Source organism: Thermobia domestica, chromosome 11 (assembly GCF_964235325.1).
Source record: "Thermobia domestica chromosome 11, izTheDome1.hap1.1, whole genome shotgun sequence".
NCBI lineage: Eukaryota > Metazoa > Arthropoda > Insecta > Zygentoma > Lepismatidae > Thermobia > Thermobia domestica.
Window position 1 is genome coordinate 221865299 of NC_137464.1, and position 23554 is coordinate 221888852.

General features: G+C 36.0%; 1 protein-coding gene across 2 annotated transcripts in view; it reads left to right on the top strand.

Annotated features, from left to right (window-relative positions):
* IRSp53 (Insulin receptor substrate 53 kDa) overlaps positions 1-23554 on the top strand; it is a 1174063-nt gene that overhangs the window by 1117267 nt on the left and 33242 nt on the right. For both annotated transcript variants that reach the window (XM_081731708.1, XM_081731709.1), the window contains exons 8-9: positions 16004-16195; positions 18061-18274. In XM_081731708.1, coding sequence (XP_081587834.1) covers positions 16004-16195; positions 18061-18274 — 406 coding nt within the window. The remainder of the gene's footprint in view (positions 1-16003; positions 16196-18060; positions 18275-23554) is intronic.

Genomic DNA, 23554 nt, shown 5'->3' on the forward strand with positions numbered 1-23554 from the left:
CGAATAAGAACTTTATCCTCCATCTTTGGAAACGGTTTAAAAATCAGTAGCAGTACGATATGGGAATTGTATATGAGAATGGTCGCGGCCATGGCATGTATATGGAGAATGGTAGGTGAACAGCATGGACACTGCACCCTATGTGTGAATTTGCCTTAAGCCCAACACAAATAACAATGGATAGTCATATTTCTAACTTGTTTTCAGATTGAACGGTTAGGCCTACTTAAACAATAAAATAATTCACCTATTTTAACGTCAAGAAGCTAATGGGGTACAACCGGGTGCTGTCTGATCTTGGCTCACATAGGTTTCACTCCATTTATTCTTATTCTGTTAACCGTGTACGGTTATAAAGGATGAGATGCGGCAGCCTGAATAGCTATGTCCGCTATTGCCCTGGAGATAAAATGTCATTGTTAAAACATAGAATTGATCAAATATAGAATTAAGGTTAAGCTTTGCTAAAGGCATTGCATAAGTTGTCTATGTAACTCCGTGCGTCCAGTAAAAATCCTTGGAGAAGGTGTATATTGTATGCGCTGGAAATGATGCTTCTAGACCCCATTTGTTAGACCATGTTTGGGAGGTGATTCGTAACACCAAGATAAAACGAAAAATATAGACTAACCTGGTTGCACAAATGCATCCTTTCGGAGATATAGGCTGCCGAAAACATGAAAAAATGAACTTTAAAAGTCCGTAGCTCCAATACTATGGGACCTACCATAGTCGCGTCAAGACTTCATTTAGGAAATAGTATGTGACCTATCCAAGTATCCATGTTTCAAAATCCTAACGTACTCACGCAACAATTTTTATAGAGGCAGTTTGGCTACGGGCATATAACTTGAAGTACTCACCAACTACCTCTATAAAAATTGTTATGGAAATACCACAGGATTCTGAAACGTGGATATTTGGATAGGTCTTTTAAATGCATTTTTTTCCTGTTTTCGGCAGCATATAACTTCGAAATGAAGCATGTGTGCACCCAGGTTGATCTATACTTTTCGTCTGATCTTGGTGTCAGGAATCATCTCCCAAACATTGTCGGCGTTGTTTTGAGACACCCTGTATATTATCTAACATAAGTTTAGCCTGTTTATGATACTAAAGAAGTGAATGGAGCTTCTTACGTAGACTAAGTGTACTGAGAAAATAAGGCAGTAAATGAACGTTTTTATCTAGTCTTAAGTTAACTGTGATTCGAGAAATGGATTAAAATTATCTAGCCAGAGGTTACTATGATAATAAGACAAAAAGATGAACATGTCTAGCCTGATGTCTATGACAATCAAGCAATAAATGACTATATCTTATCTAGTGTAAGTTTAGTATGATTGTGAGACAATGGATTTGGTTGTCTATGCAGCCTTTGTTTCGGCATTATTGGGTAGTAATTAATACGTAGGTAATGTACACGAAACCTATAAAATCTTGGTTAATGTGTTATCTAAAACTACAGTAAATAACAAAAGTCATAAGTGGGCACGGTGGCTCAGTGGTAGAGCGCTTACCTCTGGTGCGTGAGGTCCCTGGTTCGATCCCCGTCCAAGTAAGTTTGTGATGGACAACATTGTATCCTTGGGTTTCCTCCCACTTTCTCATTCCATCCATTCTTACATCATCGTTTACTTTTTCTTAGTCATCGTCTCTCTCAGCCTAAAGAACATAAATTCTGTAGCGTTAAACTTCAAATGAACAAAAGTCACAATTTGTCAAACGATGTGGTAAAAATCTTTCTTTGAATTATAAAACTTATAGTTATTTTATTACGTTCCTTATTTGAAGAAGAATCCGCCCTTAAGAAACCATATTTTTATTTTCATTTTACGGTTCGCCTAACTTCTAAAAAAAAGATTTATTGCATTAAGAATTTAAAGTAACAGACTGAAAAGTCCTATCTTTTTTCTCTCTTTTGAGTTGGAAGTAAAAAAGAATCCATTTTCTTTGAAACTCTTTCTCTCTCTCTCTCTCTCTCTCTCTTATTTTTTTAAATTCATACCCTTAGCCTTTGCGCCCTCCATTTTAAGAACTTCCAAATGCCACAATAATCTTCTCCTTCCCCATCTCTTACCTTCTTTATGCCCTTTTAAACTTTGTGTGCCGTAATTTGTACTCAAGTGTGCATAATCCACCTATCTAGCGCGCTTCTGTATCTCATATTGCATGGATTTCCGAAAACGTAACATTTCGAGGAAACTCAAGATAGTGGGATTTGAAGCGAGATGGGGGGAGGATGAAAAAAAATAAATAGTAAGTCTAGGTATAAAGGGGGAAGGGGCGGTGAAAAGTAGCACTTTGCAAAGAGCATAGTACTGGTAATGACTGTACAAACAATAGGGAGATCTACTCATCAGTGGAAATTATATCGTTATATCCTGTCCCAAGAACCTCTCTCTCTCTCTCTCTCTCTCTCTCTCTCTCTCTCTCTCTTTCTCTCTTACTTGCTTTTAAACTCCTTGAATGGTTCACTGTTAATGCATTTACAAAATCCTCTCTTAATTCCAGAAGCAAAATGCTAAGACCAAAGACTTATGATAGAAGCATTTGTGATACTATCCAACCCCTTTTCTCCTTCTGCCTCCGCCCAGTTTCTTTTGCTCTTTGAGAAAGGACGGGGTTAAGGAAATAGGGGGAAATTTTTACCCCGTTATACACACCCACACTGTTTCTAGATTTTACTACATTTCTGTCGTCTGTTTATACGCTTAATTATCATCCTACTGTTAACGGGAGTATTTCGTTTTCTTAACTGTTTCAACCAAGAATTTTAGGAGAAGTCGCAAGTTATATATATAATATGAATGCGTATGCACACAAAAGGAGGATTTAGTCTCATGTTCCCAAACAATTGTGCATCTTGCGTAAGTAGACATTTCTCGTGTACGCGCACACTTAAATCCTGTATTGTACGTAAACGTAACAACAGTGTGTAGAGAGCCTTAAGGGTTCTGTTTTCTCCGCACCAAGACACGTCACCATTCTATGCATTGTATATCTTTTTGTTATATTTTATACATACTCATTGTATAAACTGTCGGGCTATTCTAACAAAGTGCTTGATGTTTAGTGTAAACGTAACATTACCAATTGATAATATTAGAGAACCTTAAGAATTTTCTTATAATGTATTATCAATCGTAATGTACCAATGTATCTAATTTTAGGTACAGGGATAGGACAGTGGCATACACAAGGGGGTTTCGGAGTTTAAATTCCCCTTTAGCAAGATGATAAAGAAAAACGAGCATTTACGAGAGTAAGGTATACATACATACATACATACATACATACACACCCACACACACAAATACAGGCCGGATTTAGAGAGGGTGCACGTGCACTCCCCTTCGTTGTAAATATACACTATCTAAAATGAGAAGCTAGCAGTGAAAATAGAAACACTTTCCGAAACTTTCTGCCATCATATTTTCGTAGGGACATGGATGAAACACAATTGAAAGAGATTCGTTGTTTTCCGTTAGACGACCAAAAATTTTTGAAAAGGAAAGACATCAATCTATTTTGAAAGAAATACAAGAATAGTTAGAATTGAGCTTCTACCACACAGAAAGACTTGGCTAAGGTACCCATTCCCTACTGGTTTGTTTGAACGCGACGCAAGATTTGAGTTTTAGTTTGCGTTGGTCCTCATAGCATTAATAATTATTGTTGCATTTTTTACGTTGCGACCCGCAAACTTGGCAAAAATCGGTACGGAGCAATCCTTGGTACGGAGTGTGACCCTAGGAGGCATAATGGTTCACGGCGTTGCTATAAGACTGGGCACGGAGTACCACAGTAATAACAGTTTAACATTGTTCTTGATTATATTGCTAAAAATATTTTAATAATAATAATATAGTAATAATAATTTCACCTTCGATACGGGTTTGAAATTAATTACATTATTCAGATGTGTACCTCCAAACCAAAAACTCATGCGTCTCTGCTTTTACCTGCTATAAGTATTATTCTTTACTTGAGCTAAAAAGATAGGACCACTGATATGTACAGGGTGATTCTTCATAGGGTTTACAACTTCAATCAATTATAATTCTTTATTGGAACCACATACAGATTTGCTTTATATGTCATTATACTGCATAACACTTCGGGCCTTATGCAGTGTCTTTCTGACGCGTGATTAGTACCATATTAAAGAGTTCGACTAATATTTGTTTCCTGCAGTAGTCAGACATTTAGTATTATGCTAATCATACGTCTAAACGTCTCTGCATAAGGCGGTTCAAGTTTGACGCACGTAGTGAGTAGTTACGGAGTTGACCACACGCGGCGCCACCGGTCAGTCGTTGTAAATGGAGATTTTCTCTGGTGCGGAAAGAGCTAATTCCGTGTTTTGGATTGAAGAAACGAAGTCAGCAACGAGTTTACAGAGTAAGTTTCGCACACAATAGGGCAAGGAACCACCCAGCAGACCAACAGTGTGCAAATGGCTTTGGACATTTGTTGAAACAGGTTGTTCTGTGCGGCACACAAAGGCTCCAGGGCGCTCACCCGTGACTGACGAAGTGGTGGAAGCAGTTAGGGAGAGTTTTGTCCGCAGTCCTCAAAAATCTACACGACGTGCATCACCAAAAACTGGTATTCCTCAGACCACTGTTTGGCGTGTATTGCGTAGACGTTTGTCCATAAAGTCATATAGATTGTACTTGGTTCAAGCACTGAGTGAAGCGGATAAACATACCCAACATGAACCATGTTGGATCGCATTGGTGGTGATGAGTTATTCTTGAACAATGTGGTATTCAGTGACGAATCAACTTTTCAGCTTTCCGGCCGAGTCAACACACACAGTTGTATTTGGGGCACGCAAAATCGACATGCGCACGTGGAGCTGGTTCGTGTTTACGCTGAATGAGCGTGTTTACGCTGTTTCTAGAGCAAAGGCGTATAAACCATTCTTCCTTGCTGAGAGCACCATCACCGGCATCGCCGATCTTGATATGCTCCAGAACTTCCTTGTTCTGCAGTTAGATGAAGATGATCACGATGGCCGCCTGTGGTGGCAACACTATCTGATAGACGTAAGGGAATTTCTTGATTAGCGTTTCCCATATAAGTGGATAGGTCATGGTGGACCAATTGTCTGATCGCCACGGTCTCCAGATTACACGTAATTTGACCTCTTTCTGTGGGGGTTTGTGAAAGATAAGGTGTACACCCCTTTCCTACGTGATAATATTAATGAACTGAAACATTGCATGAAATGCTGGCTATTTTTCGGCAGGAAATCGGCTTTCGTTTAGATGTGTGCAGGATGACCACTGGTACACACATTGAGCCATAATGGATTTGTCATTTAAAAAAAAAAAACTTGAAGTGTTTTGCAGTATAATGACATAAACCAAGTCTATATATAGTTCCAATAAAGAATTATAACTGGTTGAAGATGTAAACCCTATAAAGAATCACCCTGTGTTAACATATAATAATAAGGATTGTATATTAAGTAGTCACAAAATCATATTACTAAAAAATCAGTAGGTAACAAACCCTGTAGCAAGTTTTTGCTGTTGAAATATGTATCCTACAATATTTGCTTTTATCGAAACAATTTCCGAAACGAATTTTAATCATCGGTAATGAGGAATTAAACCAATGTTTCTCCAGCAAATATCCAAACATAATTCCATGATTACCGTACTTTGTTACCTGGCACCAATGAATCCTCGACACTATCTGGCAACGCCGCACTATTTCTGCAGCGTTTATCGTATTTCGGAGAACACCTAATGATCACCTTAACAATGAATATTTATTCTTTAAACAGGGGCGTCATTGCCGACTTCGCTAGATGGGGAGGGGGTAAGAGCACTACCGACATAGGACTTTCACGTTTTGTACTAGTATATTAGTAGACCATCGATCAAAGTATAAGTATTCCTCAAACTCTTGGGGGAGCAATTGCCCCCCTGCTCCCCTAAATGACGCCCCTGTCTTTAAACAAAAGTGTGACTTTAACCAGTGTTAAGATTATTTTATTCTCTGCAGAGAAAAATAGGAACGCTTGAAAAATAAATCAAAATTTGGTTAAAACCTAATGCATTATAATTATTCTTCACAACAAGATTTTGCGGTTCAATAAAGGAGGATCCGCGTCGTAGCGACGCCTACTGAATAAAGATATCTTACATATATACACACAAAAAACTTATTGTTTATATGAAACTGGGGAAAGGTAGTGGGGGAAAGAGGGGGCAGACAAAATGGATGACAGAATATAATCTTTCATTTCACGGCTGTCATTTGTTTCTTGGGTTGTTCTTATTTGTCGCTACGTCTCGTCTCACAGATACACAGTCGAGGCTGGATGGGAACAGAAACAACGCAGAATTCCCAAATTCCCAGATGACAACGTTATACAATTTCCAGAACAGAATACAAAAGATATCGCCCTGCACTTTCTGCCTGGAAACACATTATTCATTTTCTCTCTCTCTCTTTTCCCAGTTTCTGTTTCCTTATGTTATGTTCTTTTTCCATATGTTTTAAGTCAATGTGATGGAACAATGACAGCACAAGAAAAAACAACGGGTTTCCGAAAAAAAAAAAGACATTTTGAGTCCAAGAATTTATTTATTTATTGTTTTCTTGTTACATTAGCTCGAACGAGTCTATTGTTTATAATATACTAACTGTAACAACATTCGGAGTACTTAATATTACCAAATTGCAAGTAGTATGAGTGTGAGGAGTATGTGCGTCATCGTTGGAATACAAATAATAGATACAATCTGGTACTTAGTTTTTTACATACATAATATAGAATAATTCTGCAGTACTATTTTCTATTGTACCTATTGTACTTATTTTCTATTTTATCGCGAAAAAATTCTTTGCAGCGCTAAAAAATTGACGCTCTATGTGAATCATACCACTTATTACAGTGAAATGATATTGTAGTACTCTTCACTATGACATTAATAAAATAACATGTACATGGTATATACAGGGACGCACCTACATGGGAGATCTATTGGGTTTACATTTGTACTTCTTTCAGTAAAACTATTCTTGCTGTAATAGAGAAATGATTGATTTAGCATATACATTTAATCTTGTATCTATTCTTGACTTCTATATTGTACTTCTAAACTCAAAATTTTCATTTCATTTTTGTCTGTATTGTCAACGAACTAAAAAGTTCGTTACTGAGTTCTCTCTCTCTCTTTCTCTCTCTCTCTCTCTCTCTCTCTCTCTCTCTCTCTCTCTGTGTGTGTGTGTGTGTGTGTGTGTGCGTGCGTGCATGTGTCTGTTATTTGCGAATTTTTCAATTTTGAACTCTCAATTCGATAGAGCATTAAAAACTATCTGAAAGGATTGGAATTTTTCACGTCATTCTTATCGTTCCCGAAATATTGGCCAAAACTACTCAGATTTCGGAAGCCATACTCGAGAACCGTAAGTCATAGAGAGATAATATTGGTGTTGATCAATATCTAAGAGCATGGTACATTTTGGTACCAAATAGTAACCGGTGGCCACTGGCCAAATGGTCACCGTTCCGCAGATATTAACCAAAAGTGCGGATTTTGGGAAATTTAACGAGCCATATCTCGGGAACCGAAAGTCATAGAGAGATGATATTTTGGAAATGTTTCAATTTTGGTTCTTCCATTTTGAGCATGTTTCTTCTTAAAACAACATATTGTAGAACGTTTTAACAGGACTCTTAAACAAAACGTGTGGAAAAAATTAGTACTCAAGGAAATTATATATATATATATATATATATATATATATATATATATATATAGATATAGATATAGATAGATAGATAGATAGATAGATATAGATATAGATATAGATAGATATAGATAGATAGATAGATAGATATAGATATATATTACAAGAATTGTTTAATAATAAAACACATAAAACAATTGGTAGAAGTTAATGATAAAAATTAATTCTATTTAAGTTCGTTCTGGCAATGTTCTTGGAGCATTCTCATCTTTTTTTTTTTGTTCTGAGAATAGGTGGGAGCACTTAAATTGCTTATCATCTTTGCGGGCGCAAAGTAACACCGGTTCATTAACCCATAGTATTCTGTTAGTATTGGACCCCCTAAACCTTGAACTCCTCCCAACAAAAATTTCTGGGTGTAGTTAGAGATATAGCTAAAGGATGAGCCTCATTTCCCATAGGCCATGTCTCCAGCAGATAACCCAATGAAATTTGATGTTAAAATACGAAAAACCATATTAGATTGGGCAAAGGGCAAACAGAGGCACAGATATCGAATTTGGAATTAACATTAACATACGAAAAAGTACACAAATAGACATAACCGTTTTTTTAAAACCACTATGTTTGGGTTTTTATTATACAGAGTCGGGTACTTTTGCTTCAACTTGTCGTAGACCCGCTCCAGTTGCTGACAGTAAAGTTCGGCATTGACGGCACGACCATTCGGATCCAACTCAAAATGCACGATTCCTTCAAAGTTCCACCACACGCACAACATGACTTTCTTGCCGAAGCGATCTTGTTCTGAAACTGACGGTGTTTCTTGCCCTTTCTTAACCCATCGCTTGTCTCGATTGTGCTGGACCAGATAGACCCATTTCTCGTCCGATGTCGCAATACGCTTCCAAAAACGGTCGTCCAATGGATTACTGAGGAATTGACGGCAAATTTCAACTCGTTTGTTGGCTTGTTCTTCGGTGAGTTCGTGCGGATCTTGGCGCGGCTTTTCGTGAACAAAATCAAGTTGCTTCAAGTGTCGGTGAATTGTCGATTTGCCAACTCGAAGCTCAGCAGCCAATTCCCGAGTGGTCGCTGAAGGCGCAATGTCTAACCCGGTTTGCAAGTATCCATCATCCAACTTTAACGGCCATCCGGAACGAGGCTTATCTTCAAGACTCATGTTGCCTGACTCAAAACGCTTGTACCACTTTGAGATCGCAGCATATGCAATTGTTCCTTCACCTTCGGAAGTACAAATCTCTTCTGTAGCTTTTCTGGTTGAGAGTCCTCGCTTCCAGCAGTAGCGAATCAAAACTCGCAGCTCCATTTTACCAATTGCCATCTGGAATACACAAATGAAGAGCATCACTATCACGATATAAACACACAAAACACTTAACAATTGCATAAAATTTCAAGTTTTTGCATGTGGTTACGAACTTTTGGGACAACCTTGTAATAATAAACGGTGTTAAAAATTCCTGTGCATATTTTTCTCCATTGATTTATATTTTTAATTATGTTTGTTTTTCTTTGAAATGAATTAGAATTCTAATGTTCTGATTTTATTAATTTCTTCCTGTCTTGTTAAATCTCCCTTCTTCTGTGGAAAGTAAATTTTCTTATGAACGATTGTAATATTTGTTAATGAAATTTAATTGAAGCAATATTAAATGTATATAAAACGAAACTTCGTTTTGTAAAAATAAAGGACATTTTTTTCTAGACTTCGAAGAGATAGAAGACGACAAGGACGACTACAACTATTACGAAGAAGAAGAAAAAGAAATGTCAATATGTCCAGATCTTGGAGTAGAGCACCTAGATTTTATGACTTAAAAACTGAAACACACACAACCTGAAAATTTACAGCTTTTAATTTAAAATATGATGAAATAATAGGTCGGCACTCCCAAAAACGACAAATGAAAGTTTTTTTTTCAAATATCAAGTGATTATATTTTGGAGAGAAATCTGAAAGATACGGAGTTTTGAACAAGTTCTTTTTGGGGGGGAAGGACGAGAGAGATGGGTCAGATAAATTAAATCCTGTACTGTTCTGGCTAAACTGGCGCATCTGAGTTAGTAGTAGAAAAATTAAGTGACACCCTATATTTTGAATTCTAAATACTTCCTGCAGTATAACAGGCAAGAGCTAGAGTACAGTAGATTCCAAACCTACTTTGCTCTCCTGACTGTAAAGTAGCGAGTTCTGGTTTTCTTTGTATTATATGTCCTTTATCCAACACTAAAGTTATGTAGGACAAGTCACTATTAAGTAGGTTCCGAACCACGACCGGGACTTGCAGTTTTTACTATATAGGCCGTTCTCCACCCCCACTATCTTGCCTCCAAAGGGTTCAACAAAATAGGATCTTTGTTGTATGTACTCTAATTAACAGTTTGCAATGCATTTGGTTTACCAAATCTCCATTTATGTTTAACCAGTCCGAGTGTCCGCCCGAGAGACAAAAAAATCTCAAGTACTACTTAACGGATAACGGTCATTTTTGGCCAAGATGTAGAGGATCGACATTTAGAAACAGAGCTCTTCTATGGAGGTCACATTCAAACTAGAAGTGGTAGCAATAAACCATTTCTGGCTTTTATGTTGATAATTACATGTATATTTCAAAATCAAAAATATGAAGCAAGAAGCTTTTATTCTTTTCAATCAATTAAGCATCCTAAGAGTATAATCTATCTCCATTCTAATTAGAAATCTACTATTTCACTTCCGGTTTCAATAGCAATTGAGGAAATACCATACCATATAAATCGCACTCCTTCACGTGGTGTACACTTGACACTTTTAATGCACACAAAACTTGCTCTGCGAAAAAGTAATTGTCCGATTTCCAAGATCGAAGTAAACCTTCGTTATATGCAACCAGTCCTATTCTGCAGTCAAGCGGGATTGCCTAATACACAGGGGTTGATTTTAATTCAACCATTTGGCGTTGTTTTAGCCGCTTAACACTAACGAGGGAACCTATCCAAGTGTAACTCTGACTTCGAGTCGAGACTATGACCGTTGGATACCTTGTCCCAAAAGAACATAACACGAAGAGTGATACATCCTCGATCACAACCGTTGCGGAGATATAAGCGTGAAAAGTTAGAAATTGAGCTCCATAATATGCTTTACAAAGTCAGATTCTGGGTCAGATTTTTCAGAAACGGTCGAGAAAGGAAACTCAGCGAATACATATCAAATTAGTGTGGAGAGCACAGTACCTTTGGAATGAAAAATTTGTGTGCCCGGGGCACTCGCAGGGTCCAACTCAAAATTTGCAAATGGAACCGTGGGTCAAGTAGCCATTTTGACCACTTTCCCGTTTGCACAGGGTTATCGTAGAGAGTTGAGATGTGTTCTATCTTCTTTTATTTAACAATAGCTTTCATACAATATGCTACTTGACCCCCGGTTCCATTAGCAAATTTTGAGTTAGACCCCGCCTGGGACCCTGTGAGTGCCCCGGGGACACAATTTTTTCATTCCAAAGGTACTGTGCTCTCCACACTAATTTGATATGTATTCGCTGAGTTTCCTTTCTCGACCGTTTTCGAAAAATTTGACCCGGAGTCTGATTTTGTAATGTATAGTATGGAGCTCAATTTCTAAATTTCACGTTTATATCTCCGAAACGGTTGCGATCGAGGATGTATCCCTTTTCGTGTTATGTTCTTTTGAGCCAAGGTATCCAACGGTCATAGTCTCGACTCATAGGCGTGCGCAACGTGGGTGCCATGGGTGCCTTGGCACCCCCATTAGACAAACTTTTTTATGTAGAATTATTACAAACTGAGAAGAGATTACGTGTAAATTATTTCCCGTCTGCATGTGGGCCGTGCGTCGCCGACGCAGCGTCGGGTGCAATGACACTATCTTTTCTTAGAGGAAAGGGGGGAGGCGACATTCCATATGGTGGTACTTTAGGTCTGGCACCCACATTCCCAATGTCCTGCGCACGCTAGTGTCTCGACTCGAAGTCAGAGTTACACTTAGATAGGTTCCCTCGTAAGAGGCACATGTTACTTTAAAGATTAAACGAAATTCCATGAAACTTGCAGATTCAAGTCGAAGAGATGTAGTTACCAAATGCCAATATATAGTACGTATTTTGATTTCATGTTACACGAAATGTCTTTCTTTAAACAGACAACTCAGGTAGAAACTATTGCTATGTTTTACTACTAATTACATAAAGGATTTCTAATACCAATGAAACTACCAAACTCTTGAATCGATATATCGAATATTGATGACTATCGCATTACTTTAATGTAAAATATTCTCCAAAATGAGGCACAAGCTTTCCTCGTGTTTCTTAAATTCCTTTCAATATCTGAAGCTTTAGAATGACGGTTACATTGAATACCCTCCTTTCTTTCGAGTTTTCACATTATAACCTCAAATAACAAAAAAATTTCTTAGTAGCAAAGGTCACGAGGTTCATATCAGACACTCGTAGTGGCCATGTCCAATTCATCCAGTTCAGTGTCTGGTAGAACTAACGTCGTAAGATTCTGCGTTGACGTAAGATTCTGCGTAATGAGTTATAAAGATCGACCGTGAAGTTTTTCCTTTACAATAAAATTATTAAGACAGACAAAACTGCCGTGTATACTTCCGTAAGTACAGACAATCCCTTAAAATTATTCTGCGCATAGGTGACACACGCATGTTGATACGTGGAAGAAACACTGGCGGTAAATTGGCACAGTCGTGTCTGAAGCTACTTCATCATGGTCAAAATGAAAGCATGTTGTATAATCTAATTCGTACACGTGCGAAGTAGATTTACTGTATGATTCTAATTACAGCGACAATTTTAATTAACTAGGTATCACGGGGCGAACATTTCATTCGTACCAAATTTCTGATCCATAAGAAAATGTCTGGAAACGGTTGTTAGCATATTTAATAGCGTTTTGTTGATACTACCTGACTCACTTGGTTATTAGATTATTTAATTGCGTTTTGTAGTTACTAACTGGCTAACTTGGTTATTAGATTATTCAATAGCATTTCGTAGATAGTATCTGGCACACTTAGTTATTAGATTATTTAATAGCGTTTTGTAGATACTACCTATTTCACTTGATTATTAGATTATTTAATTGCGTTTTGTAGTTACTAACTGGCTAACTTGGTTATTAGATTATTCAATAGCGTTTCGTAGATATAATCTGGCACACTTGGTTATTAGATTATTTAATAGTGTATTGTATATACTACAGTCTCACTTGGGTATTAGGTTATTTAATAGTGTTTTGTAGATACTACCTGGCTTACTTGGTTAAAGATTATGTAATAGTGTTTTGTAGATACTATCTGCCTCACTTAGTGATTAGATGATTTAATAGTATTTTGTAGACATTAGCTGGCTTACTTGGTTATTAGATTATTTAATAACATTTTGTAGGTACTACTTGGCTCATTTTTATATTTTTTTATTATTTATTCTCTTTAAAATATTCACTAAATTAAAAATAAACTTGGGTGGGCTTAGAAAAGAGGCTTTGTGATCTTTTTATTCATTTTCATAAAATTCTTTATCACTAGATAATAGCGTTATGATGTTACGTTTTTAATAGCCAGAAAAGCCTGACAATTCATGCTGGAAGTATGCAAGTTGGTATTTGATGTGTAAGCACCATCTACAGCCAAGACGAAAAATTACTTGTAGCTGCACTTGGGTGTTGACCCATCTAGCGGTGAGCGGACGTACTTTCAACTCCCAATGAATCAGTTCAACGATTGCTTCTAGTTTTCACAGTTTCACGATTGTAACTTCTATCTGTTCTATGATAGCATTGATTTCGTTGGAAGAATGTTTTTTTATTAGCATTTCATTGCATAAACATGTAATGTAATGTTCGAGATATATTTTCAACTTGCACCAATGAATTTATAAGCTGTTAAAAGTTTTGTAATTAAACTTAATAAGAAGACAGTAAAGAGGATCACGCGAAACTTAATGTACTGGATATGCGATATAAATAGAGGCACGAGTTTTTCACACTAAAAATTTCTATTTTCGTTTTCGTACTTCGCGTTTTATCTCATTTTCCAAATAAAGTTTCGCACTTTGTGACTGTGTGTTCAGTTTGGCACCAACGCCGATGACCAAACGGGCAACGCATTTTATGCGGTTGATCTTGAGTAGCAGAAGATGGAAGGTGTCTGCAATGATGCCATCGGCTATCTAATTAAAACGGTTCCTCCCCATCCAGCTGCGATGGTAATAGCTAAGGCGCAACATTTTCTATATAGCCGTCTTCAAGCCACCCAAAATGCACCGTTCATGCCACGTTGTAACGTTTCGTCAGTGGAAAACTGGAGTTTTTAAATTAATGTATTTTTAAAATTTTGCGTCACTTCACGTATTGTTAGATATTTCGCGCAAAACTGCCAATTTTGCGTTTTATCGCGCAACGGAAGCTAATAAAAATACACTTAGAATATAAAAAAACATCAAAAAACGGAAAACTACTTAATTCTGACGCATTTTGTTGTATCATGCATTGCAAAAAACTCGTGCCTCTAGATATACATAGTCATTGTTGCCAGCAGCGCCTATTTCTGCATAACTGGAGTGTTAATGTGAGTGTGTATCAGTGTCATACTAATATCCAAGCAAAAAGTATCTAGATTCTGGGGGAGCCGGGCCCCCTTGTCCCATAAGGTTAGCCGCCATGACCGTTACCCATTAAAATGTTAACGGATTGACATGTTATAAAAATTAGTTTATATGTACAGTGTAGCCCAAAAGTAGGTACACAATACCGTACTGGATTTTATATCATTTCTTATTGTTATCCATCAGGTAGACTTAGTTTCCTTATTATTTATTCTTAATATGTTTTTACTTACATCTTAAGTTCGGAAGAGTCGAAGCAAATAAACCCATAAACTAGAATGTTATACTTGATCAATGCATGGGTGTATACCTACTTTTGGGTCACCCTGTATAAGATAACTACCGTTAAAGTTGTGGTTATCCGTTAAGATTGACTCGGTTAACAACTCGACCAAGATAATCGCTCTTAGCTATCTATTGCAAAAACATTTTTTTTTTAAAAAAAATAGCTTTCGTTCAAGAGTTATCGCGCAGAGTAACGGACGGACATTCCACGGGTATGCCCCTATACGATAAAGGAGATGGAAAATTAATGAAAATAAAATATTTTGAAACAATTGATGGAATGGTAATGTAGGAGGAAATGGGGAAACCCCGAAAAATTCACGGACATGATGTTGCTCAACATAAACTTCAACCAAGGATCGAACTAGGAAATACTCGAACTAGGGATGAGCCCTCTGCCATTCAGCCTCCTTCAATAACTACATAACCTAAGATGCAGACTATATTATGGTATATATTCAACAAATTATTTAACATCCATATTTTTCTGTAACTGGCATGGTGCTATTATACCAACATATCAAAAATATCAAGACAATTCTAATTGATATATTCTGACATATGACATATTTGTAATTTACATTTTTTTTGTAATTGACATGAATGTTATCTATTATACCAATAGCTAACCTAGTTTGTACGATTAACTTTAGATGACTAGTACTTATTAAGGCATTTTCTTTCTTTTTTCCTCATACGAAAGTACTTTTTTTTATAATAATAATAATAATAATGTTCCGTCGAAGCTTTATATCAGATGGGGACTGACGGTACACAATCTCCTACTATTTCCGGTATTACTTGTACAAATTTGTTGACAATGAAAATGGTCCAATTATCATCTGAATACCTAGGTATTGGTTTTATTTTACACTAGCATCAATTATCTGCTTCGCTGGGTTAAAAAAACAAAGAAAATAGTAATATGTTTCCGTTAGTCAGCCACTTTTGACTATTATTGAAGGGCTCTCTGATATCAATTATTTTCGATCATTTTTCTCTTTCTTCCCCCCTCCCCCAAGCTGTGGGGCTAAATTTGGATTTAAACGGCATCAAAAATGTCACTGTTCATCTCAAGAACGCTGAAAACTATGGATTTGGCACTAATTATCGGTAATTTTCGATCATTTTTACATATATCTTCCCCTCCGTTTAGTTGCACCGTCAAAGTGAAAAGATAAAAACACTCCCAGGATCGAACATCATCTATGTTGAAAATTTGATCGAGATCGGTTGTGTGGTTCGAGAGTTATTAAGTCACAAACATAATAACTTTCATTTTTATTTATCACAGCAAGTTAAATCATAAATGTAATGTATTTTTCTCACTGTTATTTTATTTTTCATTTCAGGCCATAACTCAGGAGCGAAGAAGGTACGGGTTTGTGCTTGAAAGACAGTGCTCATTGGCTAAGCATTATTTGGCCTACCACACACAGGGCAGCTCCATGTTGCAGCGACATCTAGACGAATGGCAGGAAGTGTCCAAGACGAGAGAATTTTTACCAGAAGCTGTCGAAAGCATGTTCACTAACAGATTACGAGTAAGTTGAGTTTCTTATTTGTAGTTACGAATGAGATGACCATAGACTTCAAGAATGGGGATAAAGAGATACACCGGTTGCTCCGATACCGATCTAAGACTCCAATGTTTGATCAGCAGTATAGTAATACGTCGCATGAACAATAGTATCATAATGAAAATACTGCTGAGTCCACTGATTTGTATGGGATAATTTTTTGTTTCCATTCTAATGAACTGGAATTTTAATGAAATGCTTTTACCGATTTCTTCTTCACGTCTAATTAAATATGCCGTATTTTTCCGAAAGAAGATTGGATTGATTTTACTTAAATTTAATTATTCAATGCTAAAATTTAATATCCACCAAAATAGGGGACACTTAAGAGGGCTATTTTTTGGACCCTCATTAAGGAACCACAGGAGAACCACGTGAAATGACGAAACAGGGATAACACAAAGCTGTTCATTGGCTATAGTCCCCCTTCCCGCCCGATAGACACTTCCTTTCAATCATTGTGGAGTAATAAGCTTGAAAATAACATATCGCGTACAGTTGGCACACCCACTAAGTGTAAACTACACGATGTACTTCCAAGGACATAATATAGCCACAATTCATTCATTGTCGAACGAATAAGGATTACGACGGGAACTTTATAATAGACAGCAGTGTGCGCGACTGATACAGGGAGTTTAAAGAAGGGAACTTAATAAGTGATGGCTGTGTGCACGACTACTGCAGAGAGTTTAAAGGAGGACTTACCGGCCAAGGGTGGAAACCTGTGGCAGCAGACGACCTTTATGAGCGCATGGATCGTGTGGTTTCAAGAAAGGCTTAGTTAGTTTACGATTTTCTGAATTGTCTGTTAAGTTTCTTGAAATTTCAAGATCATCGTCTTGAGAAATTGAATTACATTTGGCGAGCGCGTCAGTTACACTTCAAAAGTTTTAAAGGTCGCTACTCCACAGCAATTGAACGATCGTAAACTAACTACGCCTTTCACGAAACCACATGATTCATGCTTTTACCAAATTCGTCTGCTGCCAGAGTTTTCCACCCTTGGCTACCCTCATCGTGTACATTGGTAAGTCCTTCTTTAAAGTCTCTGCAGCAGTCGTGCACACAACCATCACCTATAAAGTTCTCTTCTTTAAACTCTGTGCAGCAGTCGTGCACATAACCATCGCTTATGATTCCAATGAAGAACTTTGTCTTCTTCCAGTTTCGTCATCTGACATGATTATTCTCTTGTGGCTTGGTGGAAATTGAAAGAAAAAATTGACCTCGTAAATAGATTTGAAGAAAACATCTGTGTAGCCAAATCATTAAAATTTCAAAGAAAACAGAAAAATTATTCTCCACGTAAATTACCAGGGGAAAAAATGATAAGTGATAGTGTGGGTATTCAACACCGTTTAATTGAATGATAAGTAAGTTTCATTCACGATAGCATTTCTTTATTGCAATTCAGCTTCTTTAATTTTATTCTTATCAACAGTTTGCTAAAGTTAATACCAGTATCTTTGAAATAACTCAAGATGGCTTAGCTTACTGTCAGTAGCATATATGGTGCTATATTAAAATTAAAAGTTTATTTCAATAAAAACAAAATCGCGAATCGGAAACTGAAACTTCCATTGTCAGATTTAAAGTAAGGTCTGAGAATCTAGATAACAATCCTTGTAGTGCATTTCCACACGTTCACACACACAACTCAACGAACGAAAACATAGTAATTTTAGTAGTTTCGAAGTTGTTTCAACTGTTTTCCCACATTGAAACTGCTCGCAAACAGTGTGAGTAAAACATGGAAAGACCAGATGTGAAGTTGTTATATGATATTCAATAATGATTAATTTGTGAATTTAATTTTACTCTTGTAGCAGGTGACTTTCTGGCAAGATGACGATATCTACTCAACGCCCCGAGCAGTAGATGACGACCGCCTGTCCATCAGTTCACAGTTGCGCAAAACAAAGTCCATGGACGCCTCGTGTCTCGATGTCCGCTCTATCAATGACGTCACAGGTTCAATGCCTCTGTCCAGAGCGAAATCAGAATTCAATCTGACAGCATCCAATCATTCCTTAGCTCAAGGTTGGTGATGTTCTATTTTTGAATTTTGGATAGGAAATGTTCGAAGCTTAATAGAATCTTCCTTTAAGGTTTAATAGAGACATTTTGCTAAATGTTATGGGTCATATTAGAATTAATGTTTTCGTAAGCACAACAGGAAAACTAGTGTACAGTCATGTAGATAATATGTGTTGCTAGAACGGTAAGATCGAAGCTTTTAAAAAATCCTCTTTTATAAAGACACTCATAATACAAAGAAGCCACAGGTGCTTTTATAAACAAGGAATATTAGTTGACATGTAGTAAAGAGTATATATGTAATGAAAACATGATTCGCCGTTCTTATAAACCTTGAATCCTTAAATCTCAATTATTAATATATTCCTCTTTTACAATCCCTTAATGTCCAGTCTTCCATATTTTGAATCATAGAAGACGACGACTAGCTAAACCCTTACCCCTGTTGTATTGTTTTAGTGATACCCTAAGCTAGACTAGATAAGTGATCTAGAAACTATCCTAAATCAGAGTTCTTAGATCGCTAGAAGGCTATTCACACACATTTATGGAAGAATCGTAGATTTTAAGAGAGTAGTATATTTTGAGATTTCACTGTAACTGTGATGGATTGGATTACAATAAATCTTTCTGTAAAATTGCAAGCATCAGTAATGATTAGAAATCTTGTAATAGCAGACCAAGAAACAGCGAATTCGACCTTTTTGATAGGCACGTTTCTTAGGAAACGAAAAAAGCAAATTTTGGGTCTGTGTCTGCATTCATACATAATGTCCAAAGCTATAGCATTTGTATCATTGAACGAATTGAAACCAAGTTTTCTAGTTAAGGAGTAAATTTTTAACGAGGTTAATCAGAACCAGATTTTCTGGTTCACTTACCTGGTTTAACATGTTTCATAAATATTTTTCTTACGACCTCCTCTCCTGCCAATCGCCTTGAATGAAAGTTTGTTGTTAAATACAAATCGAAGATTATAATTTTCTCGGAAACTACACTCATAATTTTATTCATATTTCATAAATCAATGTGTTATTTTTAGCAAGATCAATATATTTATGTCGTTTAAATTGACAAAGTATACCAAAAAGTTCAAATGTCCAGTGCAAAACAAACGTGCATACCCGATCCTACATTGTGTAGTAATTTAAATTAAAGGCAAGGAACACTAGTTCAGGTCATTACAATGTAGGTAGCATGGGCTGGGGAAGTGTCCGTACTCGGAGAAGAGCGAATACCTTCAGTAAAGGCGGTATTGTAACCATTATTTTGTTCTGCATTTGTGACCACACTGAAATCTGAAGACTATACGGGACGATAAATGGTCCAGTTACGTAAATGAAGTGCAAAAACCTGTCTTGCTCTGAACACGTAGCTAATTTCCTTTGAGTTTTTGTAGCGTCTCTTCGACTAGTCTTGAACTCACAAGATATATAGACAATGCCAAATCTAGGGTAGCTGCTGCCCATGTGCACTGCTAAACTTGGCGCCCTTGTACAGGTTCAGACAGGCTCTAAACTACAGCACCTACGTTCAGTTTGCCCACTTGCAACAGTAGTTCAACTATGAAAGTATTAATTATAGCTCCATTAATATTTCAACTAAAACTTTCAAATTATGGTTTCTACTTTTAAAAATAGAACTAAGTTTGTTTTTTAAGTTTACAACTATTGGTATGAAGTTACTGTAGCTGCATAAAATAAAATAAAAATATATATGTAATGTATCCACATGACAATAAAATTAAGAATTATATTACAATGTTACAAAGTAGCGAAAGTTTCCTAATTTTTGTTTATGCAATAAACAGTAATATAAAAGGAATTGCCGCCCTGTGCACGTACCCTTTTGTAAATCCGACCCATCATATAGGGAAACAAAGAACTAGCAAAAACATAAATCAATGTACCGTGTCCGTGCAGCAACATGTCTCACAATCACTCAGATAACCAGACTCGTGCAACGATAGAAGAGTGAAAACTACTTGAAGGGTAGTAACACTCAAGTGAAGAGTAACACTCAATTTTGTTGTAAGCTCGAGTACAAAGTTCAATTAAAAATACAAAGTAACACTAAGATATAAAATAATACGTAAAACAAAATGAAACTTCAATCTAAGAAAAAAATTGACTACAAACTACAATTACTTTTTTTTTTGAAGTTTATATACATGGGGAGGGGGAAGGAGTGAAGCAGTTTATACACAAAAATTAACTTGAAAAAACAAAGAAAAAATCTGAAGACACCTGTATTACAAAGTGACATTGAAAAGCGAAACGGGAAGAAAATTAAAGGTAAAATTCGGTCTTCAGATGTCTCTGCGGTCTGCATCATATGACGCAAAGGTAATGGGAAAAGGAAGACCTAGTGAGAGAGGAAAACACCGGAAAAATCGAAAAACGATGCATCCATCAAGTGATCCGTAATTGCAGCAGCCTTTTGTGCAGTTAGCACCCTCACGGTCGTCGGGGGTCGGTAAAGCTATTGTTGAGGTTTTTAGATACAACAACAATAAAAGAAGCAGGTACAATTCAAGTAAATATGACAACTAGAGTAGAATTGTGCAGATGAATGTGTGTTGGAAATATAGAATTAGATTCACTTCATGAGATGCAGAAAGTAATAGCCCAAACGAGAACTTTCAAACAGATTTTTAAAATATATAGTCAATCTCTAATGAAATCTAACTGGAGAAAGAATTAGGCAAATAGTTGTACTTAGGGTTACTGTGTACAAATCCGCGTCAAGATCACTAATTGGCTATTAACAAATGGTACTGACTTGGAAGATTTTTGAAACTCGATGCATCATCAAATTTCACAAAGTTCATTACGCTGATTCAAAGTTCATTGGATCACTTGATAATACCTAGTTCACACACCGATGAAACCAAATAAACTGATGAAACGGAATCCAATAGTACAAATACGTAAGCTCTCGCAGTCTGAAGGTATCCAGTTGTAAATGCATCGATGTTGTTCTTGTAGCTGGTTTATCGCCGACTGCAAATTCACGACAGATCACCCATTGCTCTCAGGTTGGGTTCTGCTATCCCTCTTATAGATGCCAATATCGTGGAAACGCTTAATTTTGTTCCCATTTGTCGACGGCTTATGATGTTCTTCCCTTGGGATCGTGATTATGTAATGGGTTACACATTGATAGATTTCTGTTGAAGTTATGAGCATCGAAAAAATTAAAAATACCGTACTCAAGGATATAAAATGATTTACGGATATGAGCTGAGAAGGTTTCGGATTTACTTGGAAAGAGGCAATATTTTTTTTTTCTTTCTTTCTTTGCAGGGAAGCGTGAATTAAGCACAAATACAGTATACGAAAATTTACCTGTCTGATAGCAGCACAATCCTTCACAGTCACTTGTTGGGTTTTAAAATGAATATGTAATGAAAAATGTTACAATTACTTATATATGATACCTAATTTTTTTGACAATGTCAAAGAAAATTAAAGTTTTAGTAGTAAAAATTTTATACTATAATCGTCTTGAAGTAATTACGAAGAAATAGAGAGAACTGAAAAATTAATTGTCCTGGAATATTATCCTAATAAATATACTCCATAGTTCTGGATAATCACAATAACATTTTAAAACACATTTTTCTGACCAGAACAAAATGAATTATTTAATAACTGTACGATTTTTGTTACAGTCTCATCAATGTAACTTAATGTCTGATGAAAAGGACGTTAGGTCCTTGAAACTGTAACAAAAATCGTATAGTTATTAAATAATTCATTTTGTTCTGGTCAGAAAAATGTGTTTTAAAATATTATCCTAATGACATCTGAAATGTCTTTTATTTATAAACAAATTTGTTTACAAGAATATACATGTAGTTTTGTAGGATGTATATAATATTACCTGATATTGCCTCACTTCATAAAATAAACAAGTTGAAGATAAGGTTATTTATTACTAACACACACTAGCACAGTAAAATATTAATGGTACAATTCACAGTGCTGTGGTATTTGTTGAAGGTGTGTAGTTTTATTCACCAAAGCTGCCTAAAGAGCACTCCATATGCATTTCAATAGGATCTTATATCACACACACAAATACACAGTTACTAATTCGAGCAGTGAAATCACCATAGCCATTGCTTCAATACTAATGTCTATTAATCATAAAAACAGTGTTATTTTCTTTGTGAAGGGCTACAACAAAATAATAAATATTTAATATATGCACATACATAATCGAAATTGTGAAGTATTTAACAGTTTCTTAATTGCAAAAGGAGCAAATAAATATGTACAAAAATTTAAAAATAATCATTTTTCATTAAAACTGACAAACAAAAATATTAAATTTAGCGCCCTAATTTTAGCTGTAAGTTTTAAGTTAAGAAAGGTATATAAATGAAGACTTAAAAAAAATGTTTCACTTCAGATTATATTATGGTTCTTTATGTATGAAAGGCCAATACAGCGACAAAGGTCCTTGCAAAAGCTTTCATCCTTTATCTTATCAGGTCATGTACAGTCAGCGATAAAAGCTCTTTCCGTTTGCTAAAATTTATTTTGGAAGTAACTGTGGTATGACTGAAACGAGCAATGTTGGTATGACTGGAACATACAGAAAATTAAATTCTTTTTAATTTACTGAAAAATGTACTCAAATTGCCCTTTCATTCTGAAGTTATTTTACGAAAGTAATTTTATAAAACAGAAAGAACTTTTGTCAATGACTATACTTTTTTTTTTCATGTCATATGAATACGACACTTTTAGCTTTATTTATTTCAAGTCTTCGATTTACAATATAGCTCACTCTAAACAAGAAATTTAACAGATGAAACAAAAGTTGAAAAAAAAAAAAAAGAGCAAGAAATAGTGTGACTACTTAGATCTGATTGATTGATAAATTAGTCACGAAATTAGCATCCATCTCTGCTCTCTGCAGCTTTGCAGATCAAAGGTTGTTTCTTTTTAATGTAAGTAGCTCCGCAACTACCTTTCAGTCAAAGTCAAACTTGAGACCACAGTATCAAAAAACCAAGTATACTAAACTTTCGGATATTTTTTTCTGTATTATGTAGTACTTTATTAAGCAGAGAAATTTACTCGCAAGTTGGTCTATTTTCTGACAGTGAGAGGCTATTTGAACTCTTTAGTTTGTTTCATACATTAATAAGTAAATAGGAAATAAGAAAAGCATATAACATCGTCTGAAAAATAAGTTAGAGCAATACTTCTTTGTATTTCAAAATAGATATTTTAAACTATTTTCCAAATACTTAACAGTAAGTCTAGGAGC